We start from the raw sequence: 21978 nt of genomic DNA, 5'->3' as shown, positions 1-21978 counted from the left end.
TTTTCCACCTGAGTACGGTGAGAGAATGTGAGCCTGTCCTAAGGACTCAACTATGCGCCGAACGAGGCTCGAACCCAGGACCTTCCGATCCGAAAGCGAGTGTCATACCACTAGACCACATAGCCACACGTAATACGAAACTACATATTGCCGGGTATTCCTGAAAGATACAGACGTGCGCACATAACGTCGATGCGCACATTCCAACTACAGGCGTGTTTTGCTTGTTGTTGTTTGTTTTGTTTTTGTTTTTGTTTTTTGTTTGTTTTTTTTTTTTTTTTTTGTTTTTTTTGTTTGTTTGTTTTCTTCATAATACTGTAGTTTCCTGTTGCGTATCTAGCGGTTCTCCTTTGAATCATTTCTAATGATGAATCCGGGATTTCCGCGTCCAAAATAGTGATGGTATATTCAAAATTATCTCTTGTCTCTATCATAACAGGATGGGTCACCGTTAGTATTTCAGACACAGAAGTCAGAAAGATCCATTGATAATTACACCCCCCCCACCGCTATTAACGGAAACTGTAGTATATTCTATGAACAGACTGTTTTAAATGTATTGCTTGTCAAAAAGTGACAAAGATTATATACACGAAGAAGGAGGAAGGGGGGGGGGAGAGGGGGGGGGATGGAGGGGAGCACGATGATAAGGAAAATATTATGTTATTATACGTACGCTGCAAATGTGGCGTTTATGCGTTTTATTTATTTTTATTTATTTATTTATTTATTTGATTGTGCAGTCATCAGTGTAGGAAAAAAGCCATGAATGACCACCAAAAAAAACTTTAAAAAGCAAAGAAAATTGTTTTTCATTGTTCAGGACGTGGTTTGGGATATTGTTATCATTATCAGGTCCAATTGCTTAAGATTTGCTGCCAGTGTAAACACATTCATTTTCACCAATTATACGTTGCTTTTACTTTCAATGCAATAAATAATGCTACCCGTTTCGAAACATAACTGGACTAGCACTATTTCAACCTAGTGAAAATTTTGATTCAGAACCGAGGTGAACTGTCAGATCAATAAATGAGAAATTAGGGAGCAGATATTGTGAAATTTGTGTAAGCCAAAGACACCTGTACCTGGTGTAGGTGTCCTTGGTGTAAGCTAAAGATTAGAACAAGTATGTGTGAAACAGTGTATTTTTCTTTTCTTTTCTTTTCTTCTCTCATGTTTTTTTTTTAAATTTTTTTTTTGTTTTTTTTTTTTGTTTGTTTTTGTTTGTTTGTTTGTTTGTTTGATTTTTTGTTTGTTTTTGTTTTGTCTGGCACTCTTTCACTCACATTTTTTCTGATCTTTATCTTGAACTGCCAGATATGTGACGGTATCATTCGGAGTCAACATGTGGTGCTTAAAAATTCCTAAATCTTAATCTTAACTCTTAGAATTTATTTGAAATATACTTTCATTAAGAATGACAGGGGCTTCTAATGGCGTTACACTACTTTGTTATGATGATCTATCCTGGCCACAAGGTCCTCGCCGCATACGTGTACGCGAAACCGCCTGGAAGCTTCGGCGGATGGTGATTGTTGATTCTTAAACAAACTTTTTTTTAAATTAAATTTTAGTTCTTATCATTTTGTCAGTAAACTCAGTTTTTTACTTCTGGTTCATTCCAACAAATATCAGATTGACTTGGTGGAATATATATTATTTGCTCTGCGTTGCTCTCTTTGGAAATAATCTTTTTCTTTTTTTTTTTAAATAATAGAAGAGGCCATGGCCTACTTGAGAGTCGTGGAAGAGGCACATCATAGCTTTTCATCGAGAAAGCTCTATAATGATTATCGGGCTCACTATAGGTGTACACGTTTGCAGGTCTGATAATCGAGCGAAATTATGGGCCTGATTTAACTGTAGTGGAGAATACTTTGCGTTGGTTTGGTAGGATTTACTTTATAAAAATGAGCCCATAACATTATTATTTGTTATCAAACGCATATAATTACACGTCGGCCTTCTATGCTAACCTCTTAATTAATCAAGTCTTGAAATAGACTCGAGATAGATTTTAAGCTTTAATTCACTTATTTTTACTTCCTTGAAATGATGGATGTTGTAGGATGTAAAGTTCCCCTCGCGACCAGGCAAAGGATGCCGTCGTACTGTGGAACCACCGCTGTCACTGTTATTTTACTAGCATTATATTTGATCGAAAGAAAACTGTTTTATACATTACAGCTCGCCTGCCTAAATTAGAAAAAAAAAAAATCAAAATACGCCCCCCCCCCCCCCTTCCCTTCTCCCCTTTCGTGAATTGGTCAAATCGCCGCTCGCCCCTTTCTTTGGTCAAATTGCGCACCCACCCCATTCTATTCCGACCCCTCCCCCTTCTATATAAGTTTAGCCAAAGAGTACCCTCACCCCTTTTATATTACTACCCCCTCTAAGAATACTTCTGAGATGTCATTGAAGACGACAAGTGGAACTAACTGTATTGTAGTAACATTTTTTTAGACAGAGACAACAGTGTCACTGGCCAGGTACTCATTTTCCATATAAGACGGTGAGAGAATGTGAATAAAGAGCCTTCCCCGAGGATTCAACTTTGCGCCGTCCACAATGGGTCAATAGCAAGTTAACGATTAGGTACTAGTGCGGGGCGGTCCTTGGCAAGCTTAAGGACCACGGTCCTACGGTCCTTGGGAAATGAAGACCGCAAGGACCGGTCTCTAGACCGGTCCGTTCATTCTTGAACCGTTAAAGACCGCTACACGATGAAAACCGTGGCCTACAGGAGTAAAACACACGGAGTAGTCACACTCATTTCAAATTGTAACCTAATTAGAGAAGAGGGGTGATGCCTTCTTTATTTGCTCACCGTACTTCATTGTTACTTCGATAATTTAATAAAATTTGAAATTTATCCCCATTAACGGAGATAATGGCATCGCCCAAGGCGTTGATCGAGTTGTTCGTGGCGTTGATACACACACGCAACTCCTACCCCTCCCCTCCCCCCCCCCCCCCCCACACACACACATTAGAGGGCAGCGAGCATTGAAGAGTAAGAGAGAGACGTGAAGTTATAATAAGAGGGGGTGGATGAGGTGATAAGAGGGGTCGATGGTGACTTTTCGCCAGATCTAACAAACTCAGCTACCCATTCATTGCTGAGTAGACAGGGATTCAGAAAAAAATCGACTGCACCCGGGATCGATCTCTGGCCCTTTGCGTATAAAGAGAGTGCTCTATCAACTGAGCTATCGGGGTCCCCAAATATTCTATTGGACCTTTTAAAAATACAGACGTTATAACTGTTTTTTTTGGACGGAAGAAACTAATGAAACTCATATTACTTGATTAGTTAAAACACCAAACGAAATTTTAATATTATTGTATTATTTTAAATGACAACAATGCGATAGAAAGGAGTGGCGACAAGAGATGGACAAAAGAAAACAAAAAAATCAGACTTGCAACTTGCTAGGTTCGACACACACACACACACACACACACACACACACATCTTTAGTAGTCACATACATTTCAAACAATAACCCATTAGAGAAGAGGGGTCATGCCTTCATCATAGATCATTGTCATTGCGATCATTATGGTGTAGTAAATTTTGAAATTTACCCCGTATAATGGAATCGTCCAAGGCGTGCGCCTCCTGTTCCCCCCATCTCACACACGAAAGGGCGGTTTGCGGAGTGGAGGGAGGTGGTCGTCTGTCTCTATGGTCGTCTGTGTCGTTTAGTGTATGGCAAAGGGGGGTGGGTGCGATTAATTAAGTGGGATGGGTGGTGATTGGTGGAAGATAGGCAAAGGACCGAGACAACGAATCGCTGGGAAGTAGTATGGCGCGAGACCGTTGAAAGGTGATAAGAAGTGAGGACCGCCGGCGGTCTTCCTCTTTGGGACTGGACCACGGTTCACAGCTAAAAGACCGTGGGACCGGTCCTCGGTCCGGTCCTCAGCGCGGCACGATTAGGTACGGTCCCCGAACCTAAACGATCGACAACATCGGGGAGACGGAGACGGACCAGTTACGGATAATTAATTAGGTATTTGGAGACATTACATTCACTGTCTTCCTTTATATTTTCATACTTTCGCTTTTCTTTGCTTTCCACTTCACACAAAATGGCGAACCGAACAGTAAAAGATGCTCATTCTGTGAAAGGAACGAACCCTCAATATCTTGTCGAAAAAATTATCCGGACAAGAATATATGAATGTAGATATTGGAAAGAAGAATGCTTTGCTTTAACAGGTATTGCATTGGTTGCAAATTAGATAACTTTTATTAAGTTTTCTTAAGACGGCGGCGCAGAAAAAAAATTCAGACAATGATGACAACTCTTCAAAACTAAAACTAAAACACCTTAACTTTAACCAGTCAGGAGTCAGGGGATGGCACATAAAATAACTTTTATTTTGATACCATATTTGTTTCTATTTAACAAACGTTTCCGGAGTTATTGATATTGTTCTGTTAAAAAAAATTTACAGAGAAAATCTGTGTTACCAAAAAAAGCAGCAGCTTGATCACTTGTGAGAATCTAGTTGAGGCTGAGGCGATCGGGAATATTTGGGTTTTGCAGTGGAATTGTCCCACATTGTTTTCAGTAATTTCTTTTCAATTCAAAAATAACTGACAAGTATTGGATATCATTTTAAAGGTCAGAAAATAACCCATATTTTTCATACAAATAATTTTCATTATGTGGTAAGTAAGTATGGATAAAATTAGGGTTAAATTTAAATTTGAATATTGAAAAAAATATGATGTTTTTGTCCTAAAAATAAGTAGGGTTGACCGCAGGTGAATCAATTTGATGAAATTTGGCAGAGATATTTGTCAGTTGATTATCTATCGATGTGTCAAGTATACAGTAAAAATAAAGTTGGGTAACTTCACTGCGACCCTGTCCTCTACCCTGGTAAATATTTTGATCCTTTCACCCCTCAGCGTTGGAATAGTCCATATTTAAAAGGCAAGACTAGAATGTTGTATTGCTTCACTTTGCAGGAAACCAATTAAAAATCTTTAAAAGTTATTGTACGTCAAAATGACTTGTCGCAATCAATATATTGTGACATCCTTGACTTTTCAACTATAACAGCAATCCTACACACTAAAGTAAAGTTCCCCTGGTTTGAGCATCTGAATATGAAGACCCTGGTCACTAAATCAATGCTGTATTCACTTTGTCGCCATCCATTATCCATTTTATATTCATTTTAAGGGGCGGTTTGGGTCTAATTACTAGGAAAATCCTTCGAAAAATTGATTTTGAGATTTTGGTGGAAAATGATATTTTATTATCTTAGAAATGATATAATGGAAGTCCAAATTCTTAAAGTAGACTATAAAGGCACGAAAAACACAGTCGAAAATGGTACAGGTAGTAAGAAAAGTGTGAAAAACGGGAAGCTATTTTGCTATTTTCTCAATATGTCATTTTTCTAAGGGTATGGGATACTGTGTCAAACGTTTCTCAGAATGGAGTGTCTACCTACACAGTAACTTTAGGCAGTTTAGTGAGCAGCAGCAGTGGGAGTCAAATTGTGACTCAACTCGCCCATAAGAAAGTTATGACTGGAAATTGCTGTTCGCTTTTACTAAGTTTTAGGGGGGTTCGATTAAAGATGCATAACTTCGTTATAAAGAGGAATATTGCAGATATCATGGTATCATTATTTTTTATACCAACCGGCACCTAGCCTCAGGATCTATGTACACAGTAACAGTAACATACATGGTGACCTTGAATCTCGCCTTTAATGGGTTATATTGCATTGTTTGATTTTTTAAATAACACACACACATACAGAGCGGGGTCCATCCATTGCTTGTATTGTAGCTTCAAACCAGTTACCAGAGTTACCGTGTACTTAGATCCTGAGGCTAGTTGACCGGTTACCGTGTATGTAGACACTGCCTTCTCAGAATCTATTCAATGAAATTGTCCGAAAATTTCCACAGTTATCACAGAGATAATGTATTTTGTCACCATAGAGAGATTTTTTGGATAAGATATGTGAATTTTGAATTATAATCCTAATTCTGAATTTATAACATCAATTTTTTCATGACATTTTTATTCTCAACTTTGTAATGTTCTAATAAAAATTCCATATGCTTAAGCCGTAAAATCTCTCTGTAGTGACACACTATGGTACGATGTTGACAAGAGGGAAGGATATGGAGACATTCCTTCATTAGTTTTTGTGGAATGTTTGCCACAAGATTGTTATATTTTTTTATGTCAGACCCCCAAATTAGGTCGCAAAATGGGTATCAACACAGATAATTAAAAATTTTAACCATAAATGTTGGTTTTTTAACCTATAATGACAATACAGAATGATTAAAACCACCCAATATTGGTAATTAATTTTATTTTAGAAAAGACCCAAACCGCCCCTTAAGAGTAAATTCTCATCAGAAAATATTTCTAAATAATTTAAGACATTATTATCTCAAAAGTATGTTTCGGGTAAATTCGCTGCACATCATTATCATTGTACAATAATTATTCTGAAGACGATCTTTTGCATGCAATAGAAGCTGTTATCAAACATTATTATCAAACATGGATGCTGTTGTAAAAATGGTTCATTTTATAAAATAAAATATACATTGCTGCACTGAGGCTTCCTGTTGTGAGACCAAAGTCCTCTTTATAGTTTCAGGTTTAAAATGAACTTGTAAAACTTAGTAAAATCGACCTAAATCACAAAATAATCTCAACATCTTGCATCAGAAGAAAAAATTTAACAAACTGGTTAATTTTCATTTTCCCAACATTAATCTGATTTTTCATGTAGACGATACACACACCAACACACAGACTTACTCTTTCTTTTATTGATAAAGGTGTGTTATAATTATAAAAGATATTCTGAATCTAGATAAGCCATGAACATTATTTAAAACCAGGCCTTCTTAAATGATTCATGTACACAGTTAAAGTCTATTGAGAAATCGCCCAGCCACATGTCTGTGAGATATCATATTTGGATCAGGTCAAACGATAAGACAAATTACAAGACTCTTTCAGTTGTTAATGGTTATTGCTTTTACTTTGTTGGTGTGTTTTTAATCATTTAATTAAAGTCTTATGAGACATGAGCCGATTTAACTTTACTGTACAGCATTTGATTATCTCAGTAGCCAGTCAGTATAATTAATGCATTTATCCACTAAATTTTTGCTACCTTAGTCCCCTTATATAAATGCTCTTACAGTTTGCAATAAATCATTATGACAAAAGACGAGGAAAGTTTTAAGAAGTATATGGGATTATTCATTTTGACAAATATGAATCAATGATCCATTTACATTTTCAGCTGCATTGATGGTCGACAAGGCCATGGAATTGAAGTATGTAGGGGGAGTCTTTGGGGGCAACATAAAACCAGTACCGTTTCTGTGTTTGCTGTTGAAAATGCTGCAGATTCAACCAGAAAAAGATATTGTTGTTGAGTTTATAAAAAATGAGGATTTCAAGTAAGTGTACTTTTTTTCTCATTTTCTAATCATCTTTGAAAATGAATTCTTCTTTTCAACCTTTCTCAATCCATTACACTACAATCATATTTTATTTATTTGCACTCAGTGGCAATTAAGGCGTTGCATTTGCTGAGCGATCTACCATATCACGAGGAATAGCACTTAACAAGTGCACAAATACATTAGTTTGGAAAAGAACAAATCCTTTAAGATGTTTTTAAAACATTTCTTCTGATGAACAATGCCATAAATCTTTTAGAAGTTGGTTCCAGCAAGTTAGGACATTTCTAGAAAAAGAGCAAATAACACGTAAGAGCTCTTTCCTAGAGTAGCCAGTAGTTTTCCATCATTGTAGTTTGTTCTAGAGATACGTTGGTTGCTTTGTGTTAAGAAATTTAAAGCACAATATCAGACACTGTCTGATATTTGCTGCATAACTAGAAACCAATGAAAGTCTTTAAACATATAACACAAAATATTCTTGTCAGCAGACGCATGCATGATATCAAGAGTGTCACAGATGAGGAGTATTGATGCAAACCTTGTTTTCATTACTCACATCGCAAAGACACCTAAAAGCTCTCTGAATAAACTATTGTCATCAAAATGACTGTCATGACTGATGAATCGATGATTCATTATGATTACATCTAGAGACAGCCTGAGTCCTCACTTTGCTTACCCGGTTTCTAGCACTGCGTCAGCGTCACTGCAAGTGGACAGCATGCACTCCCCCCCCCCCCCAACCTATACCGTTTCAATGCCTGAGACTGCCTATTATTATCACTTAAGTTTTAAAATGGATATGCATTGCCCGTTTTATCACTGAAGTGTTATCTGTTTTGCAAGGGCAGTAATGATGGAATAATGAGGTGTGAACCATTCATTACTTATAGTATTTTGATGGGGTTTTTTAACACTGTCAGTCTTTTGTATTAAAAAAATATGGTAGTTTTCTTTTTATTTCTTTTTATATACATTTTCTTTTCTTTTTTTTTCTTCTTTAATAAAAACTAAAAACAAATAAATTAATCGTGCTTATAACCGGAATCCATTTAGGAGAAATGCTTATAAAAGGGTAAATTTATGTAGCGAAAATTATGTTTCTAGTCCAGAGCGTGCTTATAGCTAGATTATGCATGTGGCCAGAGTGCTGATAAATGGAGACCACTGTAGTAATGGTTGCTCCTCAAAACCACAGGAAAAAGTGTCCACTATATATCTCAGATTGACATGTTATTTTTCTTCCTTCCCCGTTCAGATATGTGCGGGCTCTTGGGGCTCTTTACATGAGGTTGACTGGATCATCAATTGATTGCTATAAATATTTAGAGCCCCTGTATTATGATTACAGAAAGTTGAAACGTATTGACAGGAATGGAGGTAACTCATAGTTTGTTTTTATTTTTTATATTCTATACAATTGTGTGTAAATTAGAGAGGGAAATGGAAATATTAAAAGTTTTTTCATATTTTTAAAAGTCCAATCAGTGAGTAAAAGTGTTTAAAGTATTTGTGTTATTTAACCATTGCCCTATGACAATTTTTTGAAGAAATTCAAAACATCTTCTCTTACATTTGGCCAAAAATTTCACAAAACTTTTGATTCTCTTAGTACATGCTGAAACTGAGGGAAATCCGTCTCTCATTTTGGCTCATCTGTGGGGAATATCATACAAGAGAGCATTTGAATCGGAATTTCAGTCGGTTTTTAAGCGCAAGCTTAAATCTTAAATCTTTTTATAATTTATGGCCTATGAGAGGAGAGATTTTTGACAATATGAAACTTATTATCAATTTTATATTAAAGCCAGTCATTATTGTAGAAAAAGAAAAAAGAATGACCATGTTACCAACAAAATTTGAAAGTGTAGGTTGTCCTTATGTGTAGATTTAGATTGGGTAGTAAATTTTCATTTTATTTTCTTGATTTATGTGTTGCTAAAGTTGTTTTTACACATAATTATACAACATTTATTGTCAAATCAGCTTTCGCCACAATTCACATGGATGAATTTATTGATGAAATCTTGAGGGAGGAGAGAATCTGTGACATCATCCTGCCTAGAATTCAGGTAATGCCATATTTTTTTTTTTTCGTGTGAATTTTTAAATTATTGACAAATGACTAGAATTGGTTTTACAACAATTTAATTTAGGCTTTATATTCCGTTATATCACTTTGTGTACATTTGGCATTGAAAAAACTATAAGACTTGCATAAGATAAATGTACATATTATTTTATAGGATATATGTGGGTATGTCATCAACTCCATTTTTGCAAATTTTTTATTTTCCCCCTAAGTTGTTGGATAACTGAGAGTTGCTTTTTGTTACCATTTGAGACATTTTAAAGCCATTTTTTAATTACTCATTTACATTTATTTTAATTCTATTATGCTCACTCATTTTATTCTTTAATAATTGAATGATTTAGAAGCGCCACGTTCTGGAAGAGACAAATGTATTGGATCCCAGAGTCAGTGCTGTGGAGGAAGATTTTGATGAAATGGAGTCGGATGAAGAGGATGATTATATGAAGGTGAGGCATTGCAATTATATACTAATGGGTTTGTTTGTTTTTTTAGTGATAAGATGCTGCCTAAAGTTTAGGATTGTAAAAATATCCCTCCAGTTAAGGACCTCTTTCAGTAATGGTGAGACAGCACTTTAATTTTTATTATTTATCATTATAATTCACTCTCATCACAAAGGAGTATTCCGGCTTGCTATTACAATTTTTTGCTTCATTAATTATTTTTGTTTTTTAAATGTTTATTAATCACCTGTTTAGCTGAAGAAAAGTACAAACCCAAAATATCCATCATTTTTATTGTACCATTTTCACCTTTTGCCTGCATTTTTGTTTTACAATTTAAAATAATTTTTATTTGTTTGTTTGTTTTCAGTTGTGATTTGGTATTACTTTGTTCATTTTCTTGCTGACATACTTACATTTGCAGAATTAAAGAATACAATCTAATTCAATTTTGATTTACCAATTATTCTCCAAAATGATTGTAACTGGGATCTTGAAATTGAAATTTTAAGTATTTGTTACCTTCCATTTAAAGGAACTCAAGAAAATACCACCTCCAGAGAAAAAGTCAAAGGAGAAAGAGAAAAGACGCTCACCATCCCCACATAGAAGACCATCTCCTCACAGACGGTAAGTGCATTTGTAAATTTCATCATTGAAAAATTAGGTACTGTTTTTTTTACAAGAGTATATAGTTCTGCAATCTCTTCACTGGATGTGAAAGTGGATATTATGGATTTTAGTTTTTTTGCTGTCATTGCTTTGTTAGTATTTTTTGTTTTAATTTTTCGAAAGTGCCCTCATTTGAAGGGTTAGTTATGTACCATGCCCAAGTCCAGTTTGACCTCAAATGGGACAACAATGGAATGCCGTGGATCTTTCCTCTTTTTTTTTCCCCTGTAGCTCAGCAATTACAACTTTTGTATCTTTTATCAACTTTTTCATCATGTTAGATTTCTAGTTCAGTGGTATCATCACTATCATCAGTCTTTTTTAGAAGTGGCCAAACTGGACTTTGGCACAGAATAGAACTAACCTCTTCAATTGTAGTCAAGAATATTGTGAGCTGAAATTTTTTTTTTTTAAAAAGGATATGTAGTGGACATTCTGAAATCATCAATTTATTAATTTATTCGTTAATATTATAGATGTATATGAATATAATATTTGTCTTAAATTGCATTTCTGTAATGCCATAATAAAATTAGTCACTACAAAAGTACCATTTTATTGTAAAATGTAAACATCAGCAAGTTGGTGGATTGAGTTATTTTAGGCATCTTCAAAAAGTATCCATAACTTAAATATTCCCTTTTACTTTTACAATTTTATATTACTTAGCACAGTTGTTCAAATTACACCATTGTTTGCATCCCAGTAATCTTTTTGTTGTGTTTTAGCTAGGATCTAGGTACAAGTCAAAATTTGGTCCTTTTTATTCACCTGATAATAACATTACAAAACAGCATGTTAAGTAATTTGACTTTCGTCACTAGAAAATTAAGTTACAAACATTTATGCTTCCATAAAAAGCAATGTTTGTTTTTTTTTATAATAAAGGGAAAGAGAAAAAGATCACCGTCGCAGTCCAGTAAGGAAAAGATCAAGGTCTAGATCCAGAGAACGAGATAGAAGAAATCATTCACCTAGTAAGTTCATACATTTATATATATTTTGTCTTTTGGCCCCATCTTTCAATATATATGGCTTTTGTGTACTTGTTTTGGAATGAAACCGTATATGGTTTTACCTGGGTACTACCTCAATTCTTTTGCTATGAGGGAGACAGTCAGATGAATTTATCTTTTTCTTAGAGGTGATATTTTTTCCTTTTAAATAATCTCTCTATATTATAGTTTTATTATTATCAACACGATAATATCCATTTTGTGACCTCTGTGTCTATCCCTCTTGATAGGATCCTGTGCTAGTGTCAGTAATGGATTTAAAGATGGAATCAGACTAGACACACAAATAACTCTTGTAATCGACAACTATTAGCTGTCTGAACGAGTCCACCTTTGTCTTTTTTTTTCTTTGGGGTGTATAATTGTGTGTTTTTAATGAAAATATATTATCTTTTTAGATTTTTTCCCATCATCTACCCTTAAACTGGTGCTGAAATGAACTAGCGTTGTCGAAAAATAAAAAAAAAAAAATAAAAATTGCTTATCGCTCAAAGGCAAAGGGACTGGTTTCAATCTTGGGTTTTGTCAAGGTTTTTTGAAACGTTTCTTATTCTCTGTCTATTTGGAAGTGTTTTGGAGCTGGGTCGATTAGGTAGAGATCCCGATAGCTTAGTTGGTAGAGCACTCACTTCATATGCAAAGCGACAAAGATCGATCCCGGGTGCAGTTGAGATTTTTTCTGACCCCTCTGTCCACTCAGAAGTGATCGGGTAGCTGGTTCTGTCAGGGCAGGTGGAAAGTACTTTGCGATAGACTAGCATCCTATCCAAATGATAGCGAGCAATTGCTATTGTCCATTTCACGCAATGGAAACCGGGATAAACTCTGGTTCTGTGGGCCGCATGGCTCTGAAGGACTACCATTAGAAGGTGGAGAATTCTTTCTGCTTTAGTTCCCTATTCAATGGGTGGTAAACCATTGTTGGTGTTCATTTATTGCAACAAAAACCAAGATAGATTCCAGCTTCATGGGCTTTATTGTTCAGAAAGGCTACAGTTGTAGTTATATCTATATCTGTTTTCCCTTTCCATGTTGCTCATCCTTGTTCTGGATTGGCAGTTTGGGATTCTGCTTGAAACATGTACATTTCTTTCTTTCATTGGAGCACGTCAATCTAGTAAAGTAAACCATGTCTTTTCCACTTTTATTTCCATTTTATTAAGGTTGAGTAATGGGTTTTTATGAAGTAAATATTCAGAAAAATTGTTTCTTATCTTTCTACTTGAATTCTTAGATTACAAACCTCATAAAGATGAAGACCGTCATAGACGTAGTAAGAAGAGTCGCCATGACAAGGATAAAGATAAGGACAGTGACAGACACCGCAGCAGTCGACATGGTGACAGAGACAGGGAAAGAGATAGAGGTAGAGATAAGGACAGGCACAGAGAAAAGACCAGCAGTCGACACAGTGAGAAAAAAAGAGATGATAGAGATGGTAAATCATCTAGGAAAGGAGGCTCAAGTACAAAAGAACAAGAAATTAAAGAGGCCAATTTGATGAGAGCTAAATTAGGTTTGGCACCACTACGATTGTAATTTATGTCATCAGTTGAATAGATTTATTGGTTTTGTTTTAAGTATAACTAGGCGTTTTTACTCATTGATTCAAATAAAACATGAAATAGCATATTGTACTTTCTGCATTATTATTTTTGTGTGTTAAACATTAATTGATTGGTTTCATACTACAGTGGAAGTCTTGTCTCCACGGCAGGGAATCCAGGCGGAAAGGATTCCTAAATATGTCTATTCTTACAGTCTCTTCTTTCTCTCTAAATCTATTATACCCTTCCACGTTGCTCTGTACTTGTCTCTGAGTCTGGATGGCATCTTTTGACCTCTTATAGTGGGTTGGGCGGTCACCTTTACTGTGTCTTCCATCCCCTCTATATACAATTTCCTTTTCCTGGATGGGGTTCCTGACCTCCCATTGTGTGGGCAGGGAGGCACTTACTGTGTCTTCCCTCCTCCTATATCTGTTTCCAACATGCTTTTTGTCTTTGTCTTGAGATTACTTGGTTTTGTCCCGGGCATGATACCTTGGCTGGGAGAGAAACAGTCAAATGTATAGTTAGAGTTTTGGGAGATGATATTTTTTTTCTTATAAATCATCTCTCTGTTATGCATTGAATTTATTTTTTATCATGTATATAATAATTTGTAAACATTTGAGTGTATTCCTCTTAGTCAGGACCTGTGTTTGTGTCTGGATGAGACTTTTAGGTAATCTCAAACTAAGTATACTGATAGTGTGCTCTTGGAATTTACATCTGTTTCCTATTTGCAGAGTTGCCAAATGGTACGCAAAATTCCTAATTTGTACGAATTTTCATGTCCAGTACGCAAATAAGCAAAATGATAGGTTCTGTAGGCAAAAAATTTTTTTTTTTAAGGTTTTAAAATAATATGTGTTTGCTTTAATATTTCATGAATGAGGAGTACTTAAGGCGGAAGAATCAATGCCATCATGTCTTATGTCATACGTTGTTACATGTGCACAATTGCATGAATTCCATAGACACTCCCAATTTTATGACGCCAATCTAGACAGGCTGGCACCAAGTTTCAAAAAAGTGACTTGGATAAGATGAAGAGTCAACAGGATAGGGGAATGGGATGGGGCGAGATGATGTTTTAGGGACTTTTATTTAGGGGATGCAGTTAATCCATTAAGCAATCCCGATATTGACAGAAATTGCTTTACCCTTGTGGCATGGGTGAGCAATTTAAAGGGGAACAATGTGGTCCCATGAAAAAGAAAAAGAACATTACTAACTTGATGTTTACACCATTCTCTGGTCACAGTGCAATACAACTCAGTCATATTGTCACAGTCACAGTTTGAGCTTAATTATAAATACCTCACCTTTGGTTCAAAATGTGCCAATAAGATATCAAGTCATGATATTATGGAAACATCAATATTGATTTATTATCAATCATATCAATAATCAATCAACAGTATAATATTTTGGACGGAATATTATTGATTTTGTACATTACAATAACAATATCAATGAAATTGCACTTCACATCTATATAATATACAATAATGTGACACGATAAAATTCTAGATTATATCTCAAATGACAGTTTTGATTTTTTTAAACAAACAATATTTTTGCTGGTTGGTATAAAATAGAACGAAAAGAATAAGAAATAGACAGATTATCCACATTCAACAAAATAATGTTATGAATTTTCTTATGAATTTGTCTGAGATGGTGAACAATTTGGGAGGCAAAACATACATTACTGTTTCAAATTTGTCAACATTATAACAATTCATTGATGCAAACTATTTTTGTCTGCAAATCAATATTTTAAAAATAAATTAAAATAGTGTATAAAACTATTTGTTGGATACCCCCCCATGCTAATGCTGGTGGTGACTTTAAAGGCTTCCAAGATAATGTAAATTTTGTCCAGCTCGTCTACAGTTATTATTATTATTATTATTATTATTATTATTATTATTATTATTGTTATTATCATTTTTTATATTTTGTATTGACTGTTTATCTCCTCTTTGATTATGTTCTGCAATGCATTTGGCATTCTTTCTTGTCTCAAAAGATGCAGAATTCCAGAATAAAAAATTCGTAGTAACACAGCCAAGAATACTGCTTGCACCAAACTGAACTGTGGTGTTCTTAAGCTATTTTGATTGGGTAGGTCTTTCTTAGAAGCTCTTCATTAGGTGGAACCTGTGACAAGACGATGCAGGAGAAGTTGAGCAGTTTATAGTCATACTGGTTTTGAAAGTCTGGTCCATCTTCTTCCGTTACTATTTTCATGAATCTATAAGAAGAAAATTTGCATAAGCAGTTTAATAACGACATTGTATATAATGTGCTATATATACATCGTACAATTGTGATAATTAAGAAATAGACCCTTAGTTTCCCCACCAAAAAATATTTAATGCCATCCACAAAACATGAAAAAAAAAAAGAAAAACAAGTCTGTTTATGTTGACTCTTTCTTCCACAATTTGCTTCTCTATAGACATTTTTCATCAACAGATTTACCCCGTCAAGAGATATGACATAAAAAAAACCCCATATGATATGGATTTTTTCTTTTAATTTAAGGATGTGGGTCCTTCAAAAAAAATCATTTTAGCTAAAAGATAGTTTACAATTTTATAAATTGTTATGAAAAATTGTAAAATGATAATTAAAAACATACCTGTATGTGTCGTCAACTATAGATTTGTCCAAGACCATGTCAAGTAATCCAGGTAAAATCTTATCAAATTGGTCTCTACAGTACTCGTACATCTCAGATTCCATCATATCCAGTATAAATGGCTTTCCGTACCTGCGAGAGAATAATGTGATAATTGAGACAATTGTACGTTGAAAATGACCTCCCATAGTGGGCAGGGAGGTACTTACTGTCTTCTATCCCCCTATATCTGTTTTCCAACTAGCTTTCTGTCTTTGTCTTGGAATGAGATTACTTGGTTTTGTCCTGGCCCTGACCGGATACCCTTGGTGAGAGGGAAACAGTCAAATGTATAGTTAGTTTTGGGAGATGATATTTTTTTCCTTGTAAATCATCTCTCTGTTATGTAATGTATTATGTTTTGTATACATATTATATATATGATTTGTAAATATTTGAGTGTATTCCTCTTAGTGGGGACCCTGGGTGGGGATCCTGACCTCCCATAGCAGGCAGGGAGGTACACACTGTGTCTTCTATCCCCTTATATCTGTTTTCCAACATGCTTTCTGTCTTTGTCTTGGAATGATATTACTTGGTTTTGTCCTGGCCCTGGCCGGACTCCTGACTGGGAGGGAAACAGTCAAATGCATAGTTATTGTTTTGGGAGATGATATTTTTTTCCTTGTAAATCATCTCTCTGTTATGTATTGTTATATTTGTTATCTTCAGTGTATAATGTAAGCATTTGAGTGTTTTCCTCTTTGTTGGATTTTGTGCTTGTGTCCGGATGAGACTTATAGGTGATCTCAAACTAAGTACTTTGACGGTGTGCTCTTGGAATCTACATCTGTTTCCAATTTGAACCAGTTCCCCTTTTGTCTTCCCTTTTCTTGGGTGCTTTAATTGTAATTCTAGAACTTTTTACTATCCCATTTTCTTCCTTTTTACTGGCGCTGATTAACCTAAATGTGTTGCAAGCGCCGTAAAACCCTTAAAAACAAAAACAAACATTAGTGGGGACCTGTGCTTGTGACTGGATAAGACTTTTAGGTGATCTCAAACTAAGTACTTCGATAGTGTGCTCTTGGAATCTACATCTGTTCCCTATTTGATCCAATTCTCCTTTGTCTTACTTTTTCTTGGTTGCTTTAATTGTAATTCTAGAACTTATTACTATCCCATTTTCTTCCTTTTTAATGGCGCTGATATGACCTTAATGTGTTGCAAGCGCCATAAAACCCTTAAAAACAAAAAACCAACAAACGTTGAAAATGAGTTGGTCACAGCGCTTTACAAGGGGTCCCTAGCCAATAGCAACATTTAACATGTAGGATGAGACATAGCCTTTGTTAGGCAATATTACAATTTTTTTCTGACAAATGCTGTTAATAGCCATGTACTCATTTTACACCTGAGTACGATGAGAGAATGCGGGTGGTTGGATGGGAGCATCACCCTTGAATCATATACCTATGATGTTCGCATGGGTGTACGATCCGATAGTGATGTCGTTTCTTCTTCTCTTTACTAGCCTATCCTGCTTCTTTGGTTTGTGATTGTATTTTTGACAGGGGATATTTTTTTTTCTGTAAATCTTCTGCCTGTTTGTTCTTGGTTATTTATAATTTAGCTTATGATATCTTTAGGTTATGATTTTGATTTACATTTGTACTATTTTTGTTAGATTGCTTGTTTTTTTGTTTCAGCGGTCTCTCATATAACCTCAATTGTGTTGGAAGAGACCTAAAGCAACAAACAAAACAAAAATGATGAGAGAATGTGAGCGTGAGTAAAGAGACTTTTCCAAGGACTCAACTATGCAATGCTCAGAGTGAGAATCAAACCTTGGACCTTCCGATCTGAGGGAGAGTGTCATACTACAAGAGGGTTGAGGAGACATTGTTATATTATTTACCATCTCAAACCTCTCTACTGTGTTATAGTTATATTTGTTTATGTATCTAGTTTGTTTTGTTTTTGTCATCTTCAACTTCGGTTTGTACTTTGGTGTCAGTAATACATTATTGTGGTTGGAGTCCCCCAGTGGTGCTATCTGTGTACTTTTGCAGCCGTTTTTGACAGTTCCATAACACATGTCAAGAATGTTGTTACTTGTTACCCCTTGTTGGTGATATTTGGACTTACTTGAGTATTACATTGGTCGTAATCACCCATTACAATGCATATGGAGTATTATCTGTAATATACAGTTCGAAATAACTTCTTTTGCATTAACAAAGTTGGCACTGGGTGGAATGTATACAACGTTGAAAATGACGCTCGTAAATTCTCTTGGTAAATAACAGGGTCGTACAGAGAGGGTTAAACGTTCAACATCGGGCGTACACAGTGTTTCTTTAAAATGTAAATATTATTTTCATGTGCCCATTTGTTGTTCAAGCACCACATCCTCTCTCCGTGCCAGAATTTAGTATTTAGTGTCCTGTCAGCTGGAATCAAATTGAATCCGTCAACCTTTACATGAGCATCATTAATGTTCTTTTTTTTTAGCCAGGTTTCCAAAAAATATAACACATAACCTTCTCTATATTAATACACGTTCTTAGTGCAGGCCTGTAGTTCATTTGTCAATTATAGTTTTCATTATGTACACTTGCCACTAAAAAAAATCATTTATAACTCACTTAATAGAACCAATAAGGGCTTTTCTGATGGTCTCGGGCTGCATATCACCAGGGTTCGGGACAGACAACATATTGACATCTCTGTGACGCAGGAATCTGGCTGGAATTCCATTTTCATCAACTACTGTTGCCCATCTGATAAAGGAACATAAAAGTTTGTAAATTATGTTAAAGAAAGGCACAATATCCAATATCTTGATAATATTTGATAAAGCAATTTATATATTTTTCGTTCAAGTTTTAAATGCTACAATATACATTGATTATTTACTATGTTTACAGCTGATATGAATCACATTCTTAATATCACATTATTTTGTTGCAGTAATATTGTTTTTTGACTGAACTTACTTGCCACTGTCTTTGATTGTACCATCTTTGTCACCGACGACTTTAGTGTCCAATTCTTTCACTCCAATCTCTGCCCATACAATTGGTTTTGGAGGAGGAGGGGCTGTGGGTTGACAGAAAATTAACGTATTATTAATTATAGATTTATTTCCTCACAAATCAAGGTGGGTGGAATTCCCCTTAGGGCAGGGAAATGTTGGCTCTCCCCAAACCGGTGAATTTTTTCACTGTTCCTCAACCTTATATCTTTTTTTCCCACGATTTGTCCTTTCAATGCAGCTTTTTGACCTTGTTCTTTAAATGGACCACCCTGTTCATATTTTGCTGAGAGGAAAACAAAATGGATTTATTTCGTAATAGGTCATCTGTCCATTATATATTTATCATTATTTGATGTGCTTCTTACCATCTTAGTGATTCCATTGTGGCAGAGTCAGTGTGGAACTCTTAGATGGACTAGCCACAAGGAAATATTGCTCTCGGATCTACTTTTGGGCCCATTTTCATGAACGAGGACTAGATTTAGTTATTTACTAGTCTAGTAAATGACTTGTTAGTCTTAAGCCTAAGCGGAGCCTCTGACTAGCCAGTCTCTTGTCTAGAATGTCTATGCGTTGTAAGGACGGTGACTAATTCGGCTACTACATCACGCTCTCTAGTACACGACGGCAGGTAAGATACTCGCCTTCATACTTTCAACGCAAAAGATTTCCAAAAAGGAAATTAGCAACATATCCGGTGTAGAAAATATTTCGTTCTTTTTCATATTTTAATTTTTGTCATGATGAATCAAATCACGTGATATTGACTTTCGACTGTTAGATCTACAATGATGTCCATGGTCGACTGTTAATTCTATATTTAGGCCAATGATAGTTTTATTGATATCTCAAATTGAACACCAAAAAAAAAAACAAAAAAACAACCAACAACAAACAAAAGAGAAAGTGTGTTCTCATGAATCAGTCAGTTACAATGCCAGGATAGAAACCTTTGTTTCCACTATACTTTCTAATTATTTTTTGTTGTTTTTTTTTTTTACTCGATTTCGAGTCTCCGTTCCCGTTCACTCGGAAACCAGGGAACCAATTATTTTCAGTTTTTTGTTTTTTTAGTCTTTAGTCACAAAAAATGTGTACTTTCGACGATCTGCACTTATCTTATAGTTTTTTAAAGCCATTGTCAATAACAACAGGACACTTTTTGCCTCTGTCATTCGTAAACGACGTATTTCCTTTCCGAATCGAAGCTCTCTCAGTCTAAAAATAGCTGCTATCCTGTCGACACTATGATGTATCCCAGTAACTAGTCTCAGACTAAGGTTGAAGTCCTGACTCAGCAAATGACTAAAACTTGACAAAACTTAGTCCGAAGGTGCGTGATATTAGTCTGGGACTTGCTTAGCTCACATGAAATCCGATTTTTTCAAGTCCTTGACTTAATCCAGAGATAGAAACTAAGCACTAGTCTGCGTTCATGAAAACGCTCTTTTAACACTTCCCCTTTGTCTTGATTTTTCTTAGTTTGAAATAAATCTTTTGACTATTTTATTATCTTCACTTACTGACGTTGAAATGACCTATTATTGCCTCAAGAGATGAGATTGCAAAAACCCTGGAAACAAACAAAAACCTTGCACTTATTATAAATCCCCTTTCCGAATAAATAAAAAAAAGGGTAATCCTACAGAGTTACATTACTCGCCACTCTTAGTTCTCTACAAGAAGAGCCACCTCCATGACAAAGGATATTTTTTTCTTAAAATCAACGTGCTTTTCTGCTCCTTGAATATAAACATTATATATATATATATATATATATATATATATATATATATATATATATATATATATATATATATATATATATATATATATATATATATATATATAAACTTTGATCAAATAAAATAAAAAGCCTCTTTAACACCACTACCCTCCTTAATAGTTAATACTATTCTACCCACCTGCTTCTTTCTTCTCTTCTGGTTTTGCTGTCTTTGAGGCCGACGCTTTTGCGGTTGTTTTCGGTGCCGGTTGTATTCTCGATTTGGTGGCAACTGGCTTCTTTGCCGCAGTAGTGCTTTTGGCTGCTGGGGTACTTTTGGGAGGCATTGTAAACTGGACACAAAGAATAGAAACTACAGCTTCTTCTTCTTCTTCTTCTTCTTCTTCTTCTTCTTCTTCTTCTTCTTCTTCTTCTTCTTCTTCTTCTTCTTCTTCTTCTTCTTCTTCTTCTTCTTTCTTCTTCTCTCTTCTTCTTCTCTTCTTCTTCTTCTTCTTCTTCTTCTTCTTCTTCTTCTTCTTCTTTCTTCTTCTCTTCTTCTTCTTCTCTTCTTCTTCTCTTCTTCTTCTTCTTCTTCTTCTTCTTCTTTCTTCTTCTTCTTTTCCATTTTTTAGTTACATATTTGGGGGGGGGGGGGGGGGGGGGGGGGGGGTAACTGACATAATAATAAACCAATAAAGCAAAACCGTTTGATAGAACGTTGAATAAAATGATTTAGGTAATCAATCACAACAGCTCTTTGGAGAATGCGATTGAGCATGTCGTTGTTTGTCCCCCCCCCCCCCCCCCCCCCCCACACACACACACACACACACATTAAAAAATCATATCAAGGGCGAATCTCGGCATAGTAATTCAAAAGGCAGTCGTTTTGGATCTTATTATAATGGAACGTAAGGACAGGTTTTAAGCTGATTGTTAATCACTAACTGGGGTGATAGTGTCCAGGCATTCGGTGTTATATAATCTGATAGTGATACGTAGTATAAAATCAATAATCACTCAGGGACCCATTGACACCATTCCTGGTCCTGACACTACGATTGGCGTTTGCTATTGATTGAGTGTAGTCGGCTTTCCCCATGCTCGTTGTTCTTTTTTTATTTTATTTTTTTAATAACCATAGAATATGAACAATTCTCATCACGTTTCTGCCGTACACCGACGCAACCTGTTAATTCAAATATTGATTGATTGAAGTGACTTCTCATCATTCTGAACAAAAAAAATTTTTTTTTAAAGAGAAAGGAATGGGTGGGGATCCTGACCTCCCATAGTGGGCAGGGAGGTACATGCCGTGTCTTCTATCCCCCCATAC

General features: G+C 35.5%; 2 protein-coding genes across 4 annotated transcripts in view; one reads left to right on the top strand and one right to left on the bottom strand.

Moving 5' to 3' along the window:
- Positions 1-4062: 4062 nt before the first annotated feature.
- On the top strand, positions 4063-13333 carry LOC144975341 (pre-mRNA-splicing factor 38A-like). The gene is made up of 8 exons (XM_078919330.1): positions 4063-4228; positions 7312-7471; positions 8736-8857; positions 9464-9549; positions 9914-10018; positions 10551-10645; positions 11576-11664; positions 12938-13333. Exons 1-8 carry the CDS (start codon positions 4099-4101, stop codon positions 13240-13242), a joined length of 1092 nt encoding a protein of 363 aa, XP_078775456.1. The 5' UTR covers positions 4063-4098; the 3' UTR covers positions 13243-13333.
- Positions 13334-14613: 1280 nt separating this feature from the next.
- LOC144975346 (IQ motif and ankyrin repeat domain-containing protein 1-like) overlaps positions 14614-21978 on the bottom strand; it is a 21415-nt gene continuing 14050 nt past the window's right edge. For all 3 annotated transcript variants that reach the window (XM_078919352.1, XM_078919344.1, XM_078919360.1), the window contains exons 2-6: positions 20842-20995; positions 18876-18978; positions 18525-18659; positions 15898-16029; positions 14614-15507 (exon numbers count right to left, since the gene is read on the bottom strand). In XM_078919352.1, the coding sequence (XP_078775478.1) occupies positions 15360-15507; positions 15898-16029; positions 18525-18659; positions 18876-18978; positions 20842-20989 (666 nt within the window). In that variant the 5' untranslated portion in view covers positions 20990-20995 and the 3' untranslated portion in view covers positions 14614-15359. The remainder of the gene's footprint in view (positions 15508-15897; positions 16030-18524; positions 18660-18875; positions 18979-20841; positions 20996-21978) is intronic.

Source organism: Berghia stephanieae, chromosome 1, assembly GCF_034508935.2.
Source record: "Berghia stephanieae isolate SIO BIC M18660-M18661 chromosome 1, UCSD_Bste_1.3, whole genome shotgun sequence".
NCBI lineage: Eukaryota > Metazoa > Mollusca > Gastropoda > Nudibranchia > Aeolidiidae > Berghia > Berghia stephanieae.
The sequence above is the reverse complement of the archived record's forward strand: the minus strand, read 5'-3'. Positions and strand labels throughout refer to the sequence as shown.

Coding starts and splice junctions, on each gene's coding strand:
- LOC144975341 (XM_078919330.1), top strand. CDS start 4,099: ATGGCGAACCGAACAGTAAAAGATGCTCATTCTGTGAAAGGAACGAAC. Junction 8,858..9,463: donor ACGTATTGACAGGAATGGAG/GTAACTCATAGT, acceptor TTGTCAAATCAG/CTTTCGCCACAATTCACATG. Junction 10,019..10,550: donor AAGAGGATGATTATATGAAG/GTGAGGCATTGC, acceptor TTCCATTTAAAG/GAACTCAAGAAAATACCACC.